At 37.5% G+C, this 16,047-nt stretch overlaps 1 protein-coding gene across 2 annotated transcripts in view; it reads left to right on the forward strand.

Annotated features, from left to right (window-relative positions):
- Positions 1 to 16,047, forward strand: part of Bmp5 (bone morphogenetic protein 5) — a 118,913-nt gene that overhangs the window by 61,802 nt on the left and 41,064 nt on the right. For both annotated transcript variants that reach the window (XM_055596967.1, XM_055596972.1), the window contains one exon: positions 10,834 to 10,982. In XM_055596967.1, coding sequence (XP_055452942.1) covers positions 10,834 to 10,982 — 149 coding nt within the window. The remainder of the gene's footprint in view (positions 1 to 10,833; positions 10,983 to 16,047) is intronic.

The raw sequence follows: 16,047 nt of genomic DNA on the forward strand, positions 1-16,047 counted from the left end.
TTCCCTTTTTACCTTGATAACTTCATAGTTCCCTAATGTTTAGGTTTTCCTTGATGTTCCAATGTAGTAGTTTCCCAAAGAATGTTCTATTGTCTCTCACAATACTCAGTGAAGATAAAAACAAACAAACAAACAAACAGACAGACAGACAGACAGACAGACAAAAACAAACCTGAGGTCAAATATCTTCTTTAGGCATCCTATAGAAGGCCCATAATGCAAAACAAAAAGTCTTAGGCAGGCTTGTGGTTAAAAAGGCTAATTTTTTGTTTTAGCCGGCCATCTTCAAAATTATTTGTTAATTGAGTTTTAGATGTGTAGCACTTATTAATATCCCAAGGAACACTAATAAAGGAGGATTATTTTAATAGATATTGTTCTATATGCACTGCTATTTTATATGAGAACTAATAAGAAATCAGAAAGATCCATGTCATTTTCGTAACTTTAGTAATTGCTAGCCATGGGTGAGTTATAGTTCTTAAAAACCTGACTATAGTGCTATTTTTGATCGTTATTTTTTGTTCTTTTTGAGACAGTATCTTGAATATAGTACAGGCTAGCTTAGAAGTTACAGAACTTATGTCGTTGCCTAGCAAGTGATGGGATTTCAGATGTGGCCCATAATGTCCAGCAGTGGTTACAAAATGAAGGCACAGAGCCTGCATAGGTAATGAGTCTTATAAAACATCTGTTTTGCATTAAATAATGATAGTATCATTTATAGTTAAGTGGTAATTGGAAATAGTATTTTGATCATTACTTAATATTTCTACAATTTTAATTTTATTTTACTTATAGCTCTGTTTTTTCTACAATGGAAGGAAGGGTGTTGTAAGCATTTCTTTTCATCCCTGGTATTACTAAGTTGTTTGATCTGGATAAATATTTTGACATCACTATTGTTTATTGCGGGGAGCCATGTGTATTTTAATGGACATCAATTTGGACTTGGCTACTTAATAGCTCGGGTATTTTGATACATCAGGTTTTACTAATTGGGAATATTTTGATTGAATGTAGATCTAGAATTTTATATTGACCAAGATAAAAAGACAGCTTTATTCAGGTCCTGTCATAGTTTTGAGGTTGAACGTTATGGAAGTCCCATGTTAAAGGCGTGATCTTCAGGAGGTAACTGTTGAGGTTTCCTAGGTGCTATGGGCCTTGAAGAGGAATGCGGGCACTTTACCCCATGCTTGTTCATGTAGTCAGTGTCTTCTTACTGATGAGTAGTTTGCTCAGCCACAGAAGTCTACCATCGTGTCTTCCTTAATACAAGACTCCAAAGGTATTTATCGGGCCACTTGATCAGGACTAGAATTGATAAAATGACGAATCTAAATAACTCTTTTCAATTTATGTGTTTATTATGTAAAATATTTCATTGTAATGGAATTCTGACCAATACAAGTCCATTTTTTTTTTTTTTGTGCTCAGGATATTTTTGTGCACACACATGAAGAGAGAGGGAGAGAGGGAAGCAATTTTATGCTAAACATATGCTAAGTAGAATGCCCAACTGCTCCACAGTAAAAAGGACTTAAATAAAAATATTAGGATTTAAAAATAAATTTACTTTGCATTTCTTAAGTTGTGGAAAGAATTTTCTCCAATGAATGCTAAGAATTAATATTTTTCTTTTGATTCTTTTCATAATATTTTGACTTTAACTCTGTGAGAGTAGAACCAAGGGAAAAATCCTCATTTCCACACTGTATGATAATAGTTAAAAGAGAAATAATTGCAATAGAAAAAAGTAATTTTAAAATTTAAATAAATCTTTATAATCATTTACTGTAGTTTCTTATGTATGATATATACATATATATGTTCTATGTACATATATTGCATATGTTCCTTTTTTACATATGTACATATATATACATACATATATGTTGTTTTTTTACTGTATGATGACTATAGTTAATAATAATATTTAAAATTCTTCATCATCGCTGGGAAGTATTAAATGTTCTCATCAAATACAAGTGGAATGGTGTATGCATTCATTTGCTTAATTTAATGATTTTTTTCACAAAGGATGCAAATACCAAAACATCACATTGCATACCATAAATATATGATATCTACCAGTTGTATACTTTAGTAAAACAAGGGGGAAAGAAATGAATGAAATAATAAATTAAAAACAATCGCCCCACAGCAAAGCAATAAACTTTCTTCAAGTTCACCAAAGTAACCTGCGGTGTAGTTTCCCCCCGTGGGAACCTAAAGGAATTCCTTTCTGAATTGTTTTCTTTTTTTAAATTATTGTTATCATTTATTACAATTCATCCAATTTGTTTCCCGGCTGTAGCTTCCTCCCTTGTCTCCTCCCAGTCCCACCCACCCTCCCTTTTCTCCTCCTATGCCCCTCCTCTAGACCACTGATAGGAGAGGTCCTCCTCCCCTCCATCTGACCTTAGCCTATAGGGGTCTCATCAGAACTGGCTGCATTGTCTTACTCTATGGACTGGTAAGGCTGTTCCTCCCTCAGGGGAAGGTGATCAAAGAGCCAGCCACTGAGTTCATGCCAGAGACAGCCCCTGGTTCCCCTTACTAGGGAACCCATTTGGACACTGAGCTGCTACGGGCCACATCTGTGCAGGGGTGCTAGGTTATGTTCATGCATGATCCTTGGTTGGAGGATCAGTCTCAGAAAAGATCCCTGGGCCCAGATTTTTTTGGTTCTGTTGCTCTCCTTGTGGAGCTCCAGTCCCCTCCAGATCTTTCTATCTCCCCCTTCTTTCATAAGATTCCCTGCACTCTGTCCAAAGTTTGGCTGAGTCTCAGATTCTACTTCAACACCCTGCTGCGTAGAGTCTTTCAGAGGCCCTCTGTGGTAAGCTCCTGTCCTGTTCTCTATTTTCTTCCTCTTCTGATGTCTGTCCTGTTTGCCTTTCTGAGTGAGGATTGATACTCTTACCCAGGGTTCTTCTTCTTTCTTAGCTTCTTTAGGTGTACAGATTTTAGTATGTTTATCCTATATTATATGTCTAATAATCCACTTCTGAGTGAGTATATACCATGTGTATCTTTCTGCTTCTGGGTTTCCTCACTCAAGATGATCTTTTCTCCTACCATTTGCCTGCAAATTTCATGATTTTCTTGTTTTTAATTGCTGAGTAGTATTCCATTGTGTAAATGTACCACAATTTCTGTATCCATTCCTTTGTTGAGGGACATCTGGGTTGTTTCCATATTCTGGCTATTATGAATAAAGCTGCTATAAACATGGTTGATCAAATGTCCTTGTTATATACTTGAGCATCTTTTGGATATATGCCTAGGAGTGGTATAGCTGAGTCTTGAGGTAGCACTATTCCTAGTTGTCTGAGAAAGCACCAGATTGATATCCAAAGTAGTTGTATAAGTTTACATTCCCACCAACAATGAAGGAGGGTTCCCCTTTCTCCACATTGTCTCCAACATGTATTGTCACTTGAGTTTTTGATGTTAGCCATTCTGATGGGTGTAAGGTGAAATCTCAGGGTTGTTTTGATTTGCATTTCCTTGATGACTAAGGATGTTGAACATTTCTTTAAGTGTTTCTCTGCCATTCAATATTCCTCTATTGAGAATTCTGATTAGCTTTGTACTCCATTTTTTAATTGGATTACTTGATTTATTGCTTTTTAACTTCTTGTGTTCTTTATATATTCTGGATATTAGCCCTCTGTCAGATATAGGGTTGGTGAAGATCCTTTCCCAATCTGTAGGCAGTCGTTTTGTTCTGCTGAAGTGTTCTTTGCTTAAAGAACTAAAATTGAGGCAGGAAAAGAAAATAGTATGTCTTCTATTTTCAAAATATATGTCACTTCTCAACACTTTCATCACCAAAATTATGAATTTTTTTTATGTAGTCTTTTCGTAAAACTCAGAAGCAGTTGAAGTCCTTACAGATCATACATTTTAGCCCAGTGCATTTAATAGTATGCGTGCATTATCATATGGGAACCTACTGTCCCTAAGATACTGCCTAAGTGTGTGTGTGTGAGGATCCTTGCTACAATTTAGACTGATGTTTGGACATGTTTCACACTCAAGACCTGCGCTGATCTATTAATTGTCTGTGAATCCTTTATCAGTATTACGCAACCACAGTGAAAAGTGGACAGAACCATCATGTCATCTGCATTCCAACTTGTTTCTTCTGTGTCGCTTACAACCCTTTACATTCTGTGTTTTATTCCTACCTCCTCTTACATCCCTGATTTATGCTTACACATATTTAAACGTGTGCAATTTAAAGAAGTGTTCTGAGTAGGTATCCAAGTCTTTATTTTTCCTGCTTAAAGAGGTAACACATTTTTCTATCATTTCATTTATTTTAATCACTTCATATAAAACCAACAACTCCAAATTCCATATAGAACGTACTGCTCTTCAGCCACACCTCATATATTGACATTATTGAGAAATGAGGTTTCCACACTATTAAATTTTCCAGATCATGCAGCTGAGCGCCACACGCACGCTTTTGTTGAGCAAGCACAGAGGACCCAAGGCGGAGTAAATAAGATCTCAAAAGCTCATAGCCTGGGGGCTGTGGGATGTAGAGAGCCTGCCTCACACAGACTTTAATAACACTAATACAATGTGCTAAGAACTATGATGTAAGTATGCGCTAAGTGATGTGGAAACATGAATGAAGGGAAATGAGTTCTTCATGTGGGTGGGTGAGGGATCTCAGGGGAAGGCTCTAGGGGCTTACCTTTCGGGATGGATAGGAACTTTCTACAGGTGGATGATGGGGTGGATTTTAACTTTAAGGTATTGTGCATTAAAAATCTTAAAAGCCCTAAATACCTCATTAATTAAATAAGACGGGCCAAGCAAAACGATCAACAGCATCATAGGTAGCCCTGGACCATCTAAGCGACGCTTACTGTGTGTCTAGTGCTGTACTAAAGGACTACATTTGAGCTAAAAATTACATATGCACACACATACAAACATACCTACACAGAAATACACACAGAAAATGAGCTTTTTAGGAGTCAACATTTTCCTAACGCTCTACTATGGACCTAAGTTCCTGTACTCCACTGTAAAAACACTTGAAGCTGGACTGCCCGATGTCATTAACTGCCTTCACTTCTTGGTGTATTTAGTTCAGCTGTCATCATTTCAGTTCACAGTCAGCGCCCATTTACACCACGTCTCCCCCTTTTTGCTTCTTTAAGATTTGGGATTCCTCTGCAGACATTCTTCCAAATAAATGTATGCTGACAGTGTCTACACTGGAAGATTTCCTGGCCTCACGAGAATAACAGAGCAGAGCAGGACATTCAGAGGAGACTGAGTTGATCCTGTGAGTGCCGGACGGCACTCCAACACAGCTTACGTTTCTTGTTACACAGGGATCGGGCTTTATTACATCAGCAGAGTTCTCAGCCAGGGCTACATGTCTCCCTAGGGAACATTTGTCAATGTCTAAGGTATTTTTGGTTGTCACGTTGATGGGGATGGTGTGGGATCCGGGCGTATAGTGCTGGCACTGAGTGTGTGGATACGGTGAGTTTGCATAGTCGATCTAGCTAAACCTTCTAAAGGGCCCAGCACATTTCCTTTAGCCAACAAAGAACGAACTGGCACACACAAGTGCTCATATTTTCCAGGTTGGGAAGTTCTGCTGCATTAGAAGATTTAAGCTGTAAACATGAACGTGGGAATAATTTATTTCAGAAAAAAAAAAAAAAAAGGAAATCTGTTGATTGTTTCTTAGGAGGATCATAAGACCCAGCACATTTTCATGAGAAATCACTTTGGGCAGAGCCTTCATTTTCTGGGCTTTGGAAAATGGTTGGCCTGTCTGTGAAGTAATTTTGTCTTCCCCCCACCCCCATTGAATTGGAAGAACTTTTTCATGTTTTATTGGATGTCATGTAAACATTTAGATTCTTTAGCAGGCCGAGATAGGGTATAATGACACTTGAAAATTTGCCAAACACTAAAAATTTATTGCTAATTTAAACCCTCTACAAAGTAAAAGAAATGAGTTTCTTAATAGAAATCCAACTTTATAGATTATTTCAACAGTGTTTTTCATTAACTTCAGTTAATACTACTTTACTATTTTAGCTTTTTTGTTTGTTTGTTTTTGCTTTAAGACAGGGTCTGTGTGGCCTTGGCTGTCCTGGAACTTGCTTTGTAGACCAGGCTGGCCTCAAATTCACAGATGTCCACCCGGGTGCTGGGGTTAAACATATATGCTACCATGCCTGGCTGTTCCAGCATTTTAAAAATCCAAACATATGAAATACATAAAATCAGATGTCCTACAACAATGATACTCTGATGATTTTCAGAATTTTTAAAGTCCGTATTTGTTTGTATGAAATAGAAAGGATCAACAAAAAACATCGATCAATAAACAATCCAAACTTTAACTTTTCCCATATTTTTCTTTTATTTTTGGATTATAATTATGTCATTTTCTCCTTCCCCCTTTTCACTTCAGGCCTTTCCCTATACTCCTCCAGCTGTTTTCTTTTTTCTTTTTTTTTTTTTTCTCCAGCTGTTTTCAAATTCATGGCATTTTTCATTGTTGTTACATGCATATATGTATATAAATATAGAACACACACACGTATGTATATGTTACTAAATACAACCTACTCAGCCTGTCTAGTGTTACCAAATAGTCAGGGCTGACTATTTGGCATTGGATAACCAACAGTTGTGTTCTTCCCCAGAAAAAACCATTTCTCCCGCTCTCTGAATTTCTCAGTTTCCTGTTCTTTGAGAAGAGTTGAGGCCTCTAAGACTTTTCCTCATCCACTGGCATGTCCATTGGTGTCACCCTTGTTTAGCTCGTGCTTAGGTAGTCATATTGGTGAGACGCTGTGGGTGTAGCTTCTGGGATTACCAGGAGACACCATCTCACAGCGAAGCGGGACCTTCTGGCTCTTACAGTCTTTCTATTCTCTCCTCTGCTGTGTTCCCTGAGTCTTCAGTGTGGGAGTGTTTTGTAGATCTGGGCAAACTTTTAACTATAAGACAAAATTCAGAAACAATAATTTACTATTGTGACATATTAGGTTAATGAGCTCACTGCTAGATTAATTCCTCAATATCGCGGTGGTGACATTTATATGAAGAGACATATGAGGTTTTTTGTTTGTTTGTTTGTTTGTTTAGTAACTGATTATGTCATCAATTATGAGTTCCTGACCTGATTTCCTTCCATCGCAGACTGTGATGTGCAAGTGAATTGTGATTTTTTCTTAGACTTGGTAAGTTTGTCAAAGAAGCAAGGTCATGAAAGAAGATGAAACAGTCTTAATTCTAGAAAGCCTGGGGAAGGTGGAGATGTCACTGTACATTCTAGAGATGAAGTAGAATGATCCAAAAATCTTACACTCTTGCTTTGGTTGTGGGGAAATATCAATGTGAATTGTGGGTCAGTTGTATTGAGAAGTAAACAAGAAACTATATTATACACAAATCTCTATTACAGTATCTTTCATAAAACAATGCAGCAAAATATGAATGGAGCTGCTGTCTATTACAAGGACAAAAGAATACACAAATAAAATTAGTATAAATGTTAGTGTAAATAAATGATACTTTATTATAAAAAATAAGTATATTAGCTCCTCCCCTGACTCTTGTCACGTGATTTGATTCATAAAGTTCTGTCAGCCAGGATACAAAGTGAATAAATTATAATAAATAATAAAAGAGAAGTTTTATATTTGAACTCTAAGTGTGGTAATATGGAGAGACAAGTACATGCTGGTTTTAAAGGATATTCAATATTGTCCATCCAAGTTTATCTTGTGTTAACATAGTAGATGCTTTGTCTTCTGAATATGCATCCTGCAAGCAGCATTATGTAGTTATTTAATGGAAAACCTCTCCTACTTGATTCTGCTGTCACTTAGTTTTTAAATTACCTGCTATTTCTCTTTTCACTTTCTCGTTCACTCCTTAATCAATTGCAATTAGATTTCTAAAACTCCATTTACTTTCTATCATCCATTGATGGCCTCATTGCCTAAGGATCTTTTACATATGCTTTCTTCATTTCAGTCTTTCAGTATTTTATATGAGTGAACTCTCTGTTTAATGGGTTAAATCTTCCTAGTAACCAAGTGTATTGGTTTCCTGAAGTTGCTATAGCAAACTACTAAAAGTGTGGGCACCTTAAAAACACAACAATTTATCTTCTTTCAGTCAAATTACTGGTACAGTGGCAGAACTCTTGACTAGCACACATGAGGTCCTAAATTTAATCCCCAGTACAGAAAGAAATGTCTAATAAAAACAGAAAGGTAGGGCATTAGGTTTATTTCATGCTGTTCATAAGAAATGATTAGGCTTTTCTACTATTCCTGGCGACAAATTTTTCTTGGTAGTAAAATTTTATACTTCAAAGGAGTTCACACTTAGTTTCGTATAGACTTAAGAGAGAGTCTGTTTTAAGTTACAGTCATGAACAGAATTTCATGAATGAAATTACAGAATGGCTGCCATTATGTTCACTGATAATATACTTGACTATCCTAAAGCAAATTTCATTGTCTGAAGATAATGTAAAGATTTTCATATAAAAAGTGAAAGGAGAAATTATCAGAATAAGATAGTTTTGTTAAAGAATAAAAGATATTTTGACAGCAGTTGAATATCTATAACTCTTCAGATGTGAACTGGAATATATGGATTTTTGAAACCACACTTCTTTGTAGGTTTGTCTTCTAGTGTATTGCAATTTGTGTCACGAAATTCAGACATTTACATCTTGCACGAGTCCTGTGGTATGATTTCTTCCTAAATATATGCAGTAAATCTATAGTTATTGCAGATAACAGACATGCTAGAAATGTTTGTGGCTTGACATTGGATTTTTTTTCATTTATGAAAAGATGATATAACATGGTTTTAAAATAATAGAAAATACCACTTAAATAATAAAATACAGAACTTTATTATACATACACCATGCACACAAAGCTACCTTTCTTATCTACTGCTTTTTAAGTTCTTCAGTGGATGGAGCTATTGGCTTTGAAATGACTGGGACAATAGGTCGTATTTCAAAAGAGAGTCATCTCGAAAGCTGTGCGGTCCTTGAGTCTTTGCCAAGACACAGGGATTCCTGCTTAAGAGGTGAGCAGTGTGGTTAGTTAAAAACTTCCGATTATTATCATCAGATTATTATTCAGATTATTATCATCATCACTTAGCTCAAAACGAAAGACCACCCTAATTTTCTTAGATTTTACTTACTCTACATATTTGACAGCCTTCCCAAGTCAGGAGAGGAAAAAAATTCACTCGACATTGTCTAGTGTGAATGGATGAAATGGGTCTTGAAAAATCAAGTGGTACTGTGTGAACCTTCCCTGCGTTGCACTTACTGCTCATCATGAGCCTGTACCAGGTCAAAATACATCCTGCATCAAACTTTGAAGTGTCTGCCGCCTTTCTCTGCTGAGTACTTTGAATATTTATGGTGAAATACTTGGTAAATAGATGATTTGATGGCTAGATTCACTTATTTTCATTTCTCTGGTTGCTGAGTAAATAGTATAGAGCAATAAAATTGAAGAGCCGAGTAGGTATTGCCTAAAATATTGACTTAGAGTTTCACTTTCATTTTTGCTAAAAAGACTTCAATATTTTATTTTTCTAAATTAATTTCAATGAATGTTTTTTTGCTGTATGTTTGAGTCGCCCTTGAAGTGACATTATGCGGTTCAATATGGCACAGCTTTACTTTTCTCCTTATATAATATGCTCTTTAAAAGATTCAGAATAGTAGAAAAATTCATTTAAAAAATGATTTTAGTGATCTGGGTGCTCACGCCTGTAATCCCAGTACTCAGAGAGGTAGAGGCAGGTGGATCTCTGTGAGCTTGAGGCCAGCCTGGTCTACAAAAGCTAGTTCAGGGCAGCCAAGGCTACACAGAGAAACCCTGTCTTGACGCCCCTCCAAATGATCGTGGTGGTTTTTGTTGTTATTTTGTTTTCACTTTATGTTGGTGGAGTTTCGGTGTTAGAGAACTGTTCAATCTGAGCCCCCATTTCATTGATGTAAAATGACACCTGAAAGATGAAATGCCAGGACCAGGCGAAATTTAGCTCACAGTTTGATGGTAGTAGGGAGAGAACACTTGAAACCATTCTCCACAATTTAACAAACATATGTTCATAAACTTAATAGCACAATTAAGATTTGAGATACACTCACGAATGTTAATAATCACGACACGGTTCAGGTTGTTCTAGCGCACAGAGATTCCCCGTTCACTGCCATGACTGTTCCAAGGGAACAGTCTCACGGGGCAGTAAAGGCGTGTCACTGCGGGCGGTGCCTCTCCACTCACGAGATCTGCTTCTTCATGTTGTTGTACGCTTAGCGGCTCCTTCTGGACTCCTCTACCCATAAAACTATCATAGTAAACTGTAAAGTACAAAACAATTATCCCTAAAGCAGTTGCTGGGACACCCCCTGCCTTGCTCCTCCAAGAGTCTGTGTTCATCCAAGTTGATCTTTCTTTCTTTCTTTCTTTCTTTCTTTCTTTCTTTCTTTCTTTCTTTCTTTCTTTCTTTCTTTCTTTCTTTCTTTCTTTCTTTCTTTCTTTCTTCCTTTGGTACATACTCACAGATGATGACCAGGCACCAAATTAAGTCTTAACAGGCCCCAGGTTTGGGCTCGGAGGTGAGCAGTATCACACTGCTCAGTGTTGGGGCCACCTGTTTCCTTGTTCTTTAACTAATTCCTGTTAGTTTAAAAGTGCTTTTCAAAATGTTTTCACTTTCATTTGAGAAATCACGGTCTTCCTTCAAGCCTTTAACTTATTTTCATGCTTTCCTCCTTAGGGATGCTGATCTTTTCCTGCTAGATACAAGGAAGGCGCAAGCTGTAGACGTGGGCTGGCTTGTCTTTGACATCACTGTGACCAGCAACCACTGGGTGGTTAATCCACAGAATAATTTGGGTTTACAGCTCTGTGCAGAGACAGGGGACGGTAAGTAGTTTTGACCTGAATGTTTTTGATGGGGCTTTGCTTCGACCCCTTTGTTATTTAATAGAACTTTTATTACTTAGCTACTGGGCAACACATTCCTTTGGATAATGCAAAATACTGAGATATCAATTCATGGAGTTGTGTTTATCTTCTGTACCTTAGGCAGAGAAGCCTAAGCCATTCTTTTCAGAGCCCTGTCAGCCCTTCATCACACAGAGTTCACACACTGTGATTCAAACCCATACTTGTAGGTACCTCAAAATTGTCATGTTAGGAGGGTAGACCATCATTATTCAGTAGTATGCTTGTTTCATAATTTTTAAATATATCAAAAATACCTGATGCCGATATCCAATATCTCATGCCCTACAACCTTCTTGTGATACACTTAGGTTCAGAGACCATGGTGCTTAAAGTGTTATTGATCGGAAGGCATCCTTACTGAAGCTTCACCATCCTCAGTTTTTCCCAGAACTAGTGACTCATTTAGTTCCCCTTGCTGTTTTATTCTATTGCCACGATAGACTGCACACTTAAACACAATTATGGCCTCTCAGGGGTCTCTCTCAAAGGAAGTAATGCTGCATGTAGTAAGATTTCCTGTTTCACCTGTAACCAGGTTTATAGTCTGTCAGAGACATCATAAACAACGTTGTGCCTACAAAGATCGTACATATGGAATGAGGTTGACAGTCACAAATTGAACATGTCACAAGGTTAATCAAGTGGATGCTTTATGTGACCCCATATCCTGATCTAAAAAACAAACAAAAACCAAACCAAAACCAAACCCCCAAAACCTCTCATGTTCTTATTGAAAGTGTGATTGGATAAAGTCTTGGACTCTTCTGTCCCCAAGTAAAAATTTTTCCACAGATCTTCATTCGCAATGATGAATTTAAAAATTTTGTAAGCAATTCGATTATGTTGCGCTGTAGAATGTTTTATATACGCGGGTTTAAAATTGTTGGAAGCCATCAAGTCTAAACATTATAAATGTAAACCAAGGGAAAACATATTTAAATGAGTTCCGACAATTCTCACAGTCTTAAACTACTGTCTACTTATGGTCAGAAATGGGACTCGGGAATCAGCTTTGTGGGGGTGGAGCCAATTGTTTCTTCTTTGGTATGTGGCCCAAAGGAGAGAAATTAAATCAGTGGTGTGTACTTATCCCAGCATTCTCCCAAAGGATACCCCTGAAATGTCTAACTAAACAAATCAAGAAATCTATGAAACATGATCAGCCTGTTTGTTTCTTTTTAATTTCCTCCCCTCCTCTTGCTGCACATTCATTTGCTCTTCTCCCCCCCTCCACTTTCTCCTGCCATTGCTTTTCTATTTCTTTCACTATTTATGAATTTAATTTAATATCTGTTTTACTGTTGATTTCTTTTTTCTCTGATAACTTTACATATTGAGTTTCTAATCGTCCTTGATTTATTTCTCTTACATTTCATGAGTAATTATGAGTAATTAAAAACTATATAATTTAGCAATTTGAGCCCAAAATAAACTAGCATTGAATTCTTTTCAAATACTTCAAATTTTTAGAATTTAAGTTTAGATTTGTATCCTACATTTTGTGCTTTTCTTTGTTTCTATAGCAGTCAAATGCGAGAGAATATTAAAATAATCAAATGTGCCAAGCTATCTGGTCTTTTGTGTGCAAGTAATCTTTAAAACACTTTTTAAGATAATAAAAGCCAGAAAGGGAAGATTTATTCAATGTGGCCACAGTGCAACAGGGACAAAGACATCCAGTGACCCCTGCCCACTCGGGTCTATCTTGAGCATCTTGTCATGAGGATAAGGTTTAAAGAAGCAAGAGGTACACTTGGCAAAGCAGGACCATGAGGTGTGGTCACTTGCCCAGCACTGTTTTGGTGCCAAAGTTCCTTCTTTGACATTTGTCTCCACTTCACGATCTTCTGATAAGTTCCTTCTCTGGCTACAGCACTTTTTTTTCCCTCTCTCTCTGTAGAACTTTTTTTTTAATTCTCATTTTTAATTTTTTTTAATTTAAATTTTTATTTTTTTTCTTCACAATTTATTCATTATATATCCCGATTGAGGCCTCCTTCCTCAACCTCCCTGAATCCCACCCTCCCTCCCACTTCTCCCAATCCCCTTTCTTTAGTCCACTGAAAAGGAGAGTTTTCCATTATTGCCATCTGCCCACAGCTTGTTGAGTCTCATCAGGACTGCCTGGATCTTCTTCCTCCGTGGTCGCATCACCAGGGGTGATGTGATCAGAGAGCAGTCAACTGAGTTCATGACAGAGGCAGCCCCGGCTCCCCTCGCTCAGAGATCCACATGGAGACTGAGCTGCCAGTCAGCCACATCTGAGAAGGGGGTCTAGGTCCTCTCCATGCATGGTCCTCCCTTGGTGCATCAGTCTCTGCAGGACCCCCTGGGCTCATCTTTTAGCTTTGTTGGTCTCCTTGTGGGGCTGCTGTCCCTTTCATGTCCCTCTATTCCAACCCCTCTCTTCTTCCATAAGACACCCTGCACTCTGCCCGAAATTTGGCTGTGAGTCTCAGTGTCTGCTTCGATCCCCTGCAGTTAGTTTCAGGTTATCTCGCATAGGAACCATTTTTTCACAAGCCCTCTGCAGATCCATCTTGTTTAGTTTGACACGGGTCACACAATGAGGCCTAGGCTGCCTTCAAACACGCCACGCTCTAGCTTTCCAAGTGCTGAGACTGCAGTGAACACCAGCATGCCCAGCATGACTTCACTTTAGTTCCAGCAACTTCCTTCCTGATCAGTATTCACAAAGACTTGGCAGGAAGGAACTCTCTGATAGCTCCTTTTCTGTGGTCCCTCATCACTGGAATCAGGTTTGATCTTAACCGGAAGCGGGGCATATATAACTTTGGGACACTGAGCACCCTTGTGATACCTTAGTTTTATTAGCTGCAGCCTCAGAGCAAATATACACATGACATTTATTAATGTCACATGTATAAATATAAAATAACTACATGTTTCAGCTCTTTGTAGTTTTATTCATTCCCAATGATGATGTGCATTCTCAAGGTTCTCAAATTAAGTTTTGCTTATCCTCTCCTGTAAAGAAAAATGACAAATGGGACATTATTTCAAACAGAGCCAACAGGCAATCTTTCATTTGCAAGATTGGACTGTGAATATACTTTTTGAAGTAAAATTCTTTGTTTTGTTGAGGCACAGCCTTCTGTATCCCAGGCTGGCCTCAAGTATATTAGGTAGCCAAGGAGATGATGATTGTCTTATCCTCCGGCCTCTGCTTCTGGAATGCTGGGATTACAGAAATGTGCCACTACCCGAGGCATCGGTGGTGCTGGGATAGAATGCAGGCTTTCTTGCACTCCAGACAATCACTCTATTATTGGCTTACATCTATACGCCCAGCTTTGGGGTAGGGTCTTAAGAAACAGATGAAGAGAGAGAATTTTGGGGATGTGAGGAGAGGCCGTAGAAACTGGAGGGGTAATCTGTTTCTGGGTGAGGGAATAATGTTAGTAAATGTAGAGAATGGCAATCATATGGTCTGCTCAGGGGCAAGTTTACCGTCCGGAACTGGGCAGAACAACGTTCATTCATAAAAATTGGCTGCAGATGCTATTAGAAAAGTGAATCTAAGTTAAGTACAATATACTCTTACAACTAGATCCTGAGTCATAGGAAACTATTGCTTTAATCAGCCCCAGGAACGCATCTGTGATCGTGTGTTTGGATTAATATCAGTTTCACGGCGACAGGAATTGTGTATCTCTCATTTACAGTTGTCTCTATCTAGCACGCTTGGCACAATGCAGGGCAATATGTATTTAATAAAATTGTCCTGAGGGATAGTGAAGCAGTTCGGTGGGTAAAGTCTCCTTATGCCAAACCTGGTGACTGGACTTCAGTCCTCAAGGCACCTGTGGTAGAAGGAGTGAAGTAATTCCTGCAAGTTGTCCTCTAACCTCCACGAATATGCCATGGCATGCCTGGCCCCAAAACATATACATATATACATACATATATACATAAATACATTTATATGCACATATATAAATATATGCACACAAAAATAAATGAATAAAATGTAACAAGCTGTGCTTCAAAAATCTATCTTAAAAATTAAATAAGGCCTTTGTGGCCCACTTGTAAACAAGAGCAAACCACAGTCCAGTGGTTAAATAGCTTTGATCACAAAATGAGGAGAAAGTCAGAGAGATGTACTATTAAATTTTAGTTAGCCTCCTCTGTAACGAAAAATGGAAAACAGCTCTAAATATATTTTGGAAATCAAAGATTATTGAAATGAAAAGCAGCATTGTGACTCAGAGAACCTGTGGAAAATATGTCTGTTTGTGAAGTAATCTTTTCAGAAATTTGACAAATGAACTGCAATGGATCTGTTATGAGAATTTAGTGATATTTTGTTGAATTTTTTTCATGCTTAACAGATGATTTCCTGAGTTCCATTTATTTGTTTCTACAAAACAAAGCAAACATTTCAGACCTATCTCATTTTTTTTCCTTGCAAAATCCAGAGCCTCTAGACAAGTTATTTTATGTATTGTATAAAATCATTTTTAAAGTTGTCCAACATTCTTTCATGACAGCTACTAGCTTCTCTGGTAAAAATAGGCACTATTTTAAAAATATTAAACAGGCTTAGATTGATGTTATTACTTATGATATTCAGTCTTCTAATCCATTTCTAGTACATATATGTAACTTTCACACAGTATGTACATGGTTTATTAGATAGTAATATAACCTCACTTTTAAGACTTGGAGCTCCCTACAACACACCAACATGGCAATTTTCCACTGTTTAGTACTTTATATGTTTAAACCTTCCAAGAAAATTAGTTTCTTTTTTTTTTTAAACACGGATTTATAGAATAATTTAAGGATGGAAAAACAAAGATAGTATTTTGGGGTTCATTATGATGTTGGTTGAAAAGCCCTGTTTTCAGACATTTTATATTTGGCAATACCAAGGTTGAATTTTGCCAATGACTTTTTCTCTTTTATTCAAACCTGCTTGTGTGTGTCAAGGCAAATCCAACCCATATGTTTCTGA

Source organism: Psammomys obesus, unplaced genomic scaffold (genome assembly GCF_907164565.1).
Source record: "Psammomys obesus unplaced genomic scaffold, mPsaObe1.curated_primary_1811, whole genome shotgun sequence".
In the NCBI taxonomy this organism is placed as follows: domain Eukaryota; kingdom Metazoa; phylum Chordata; class Mammalia; order Rodentia; family Muridae; genus Psammomys; species Psammomys obesus.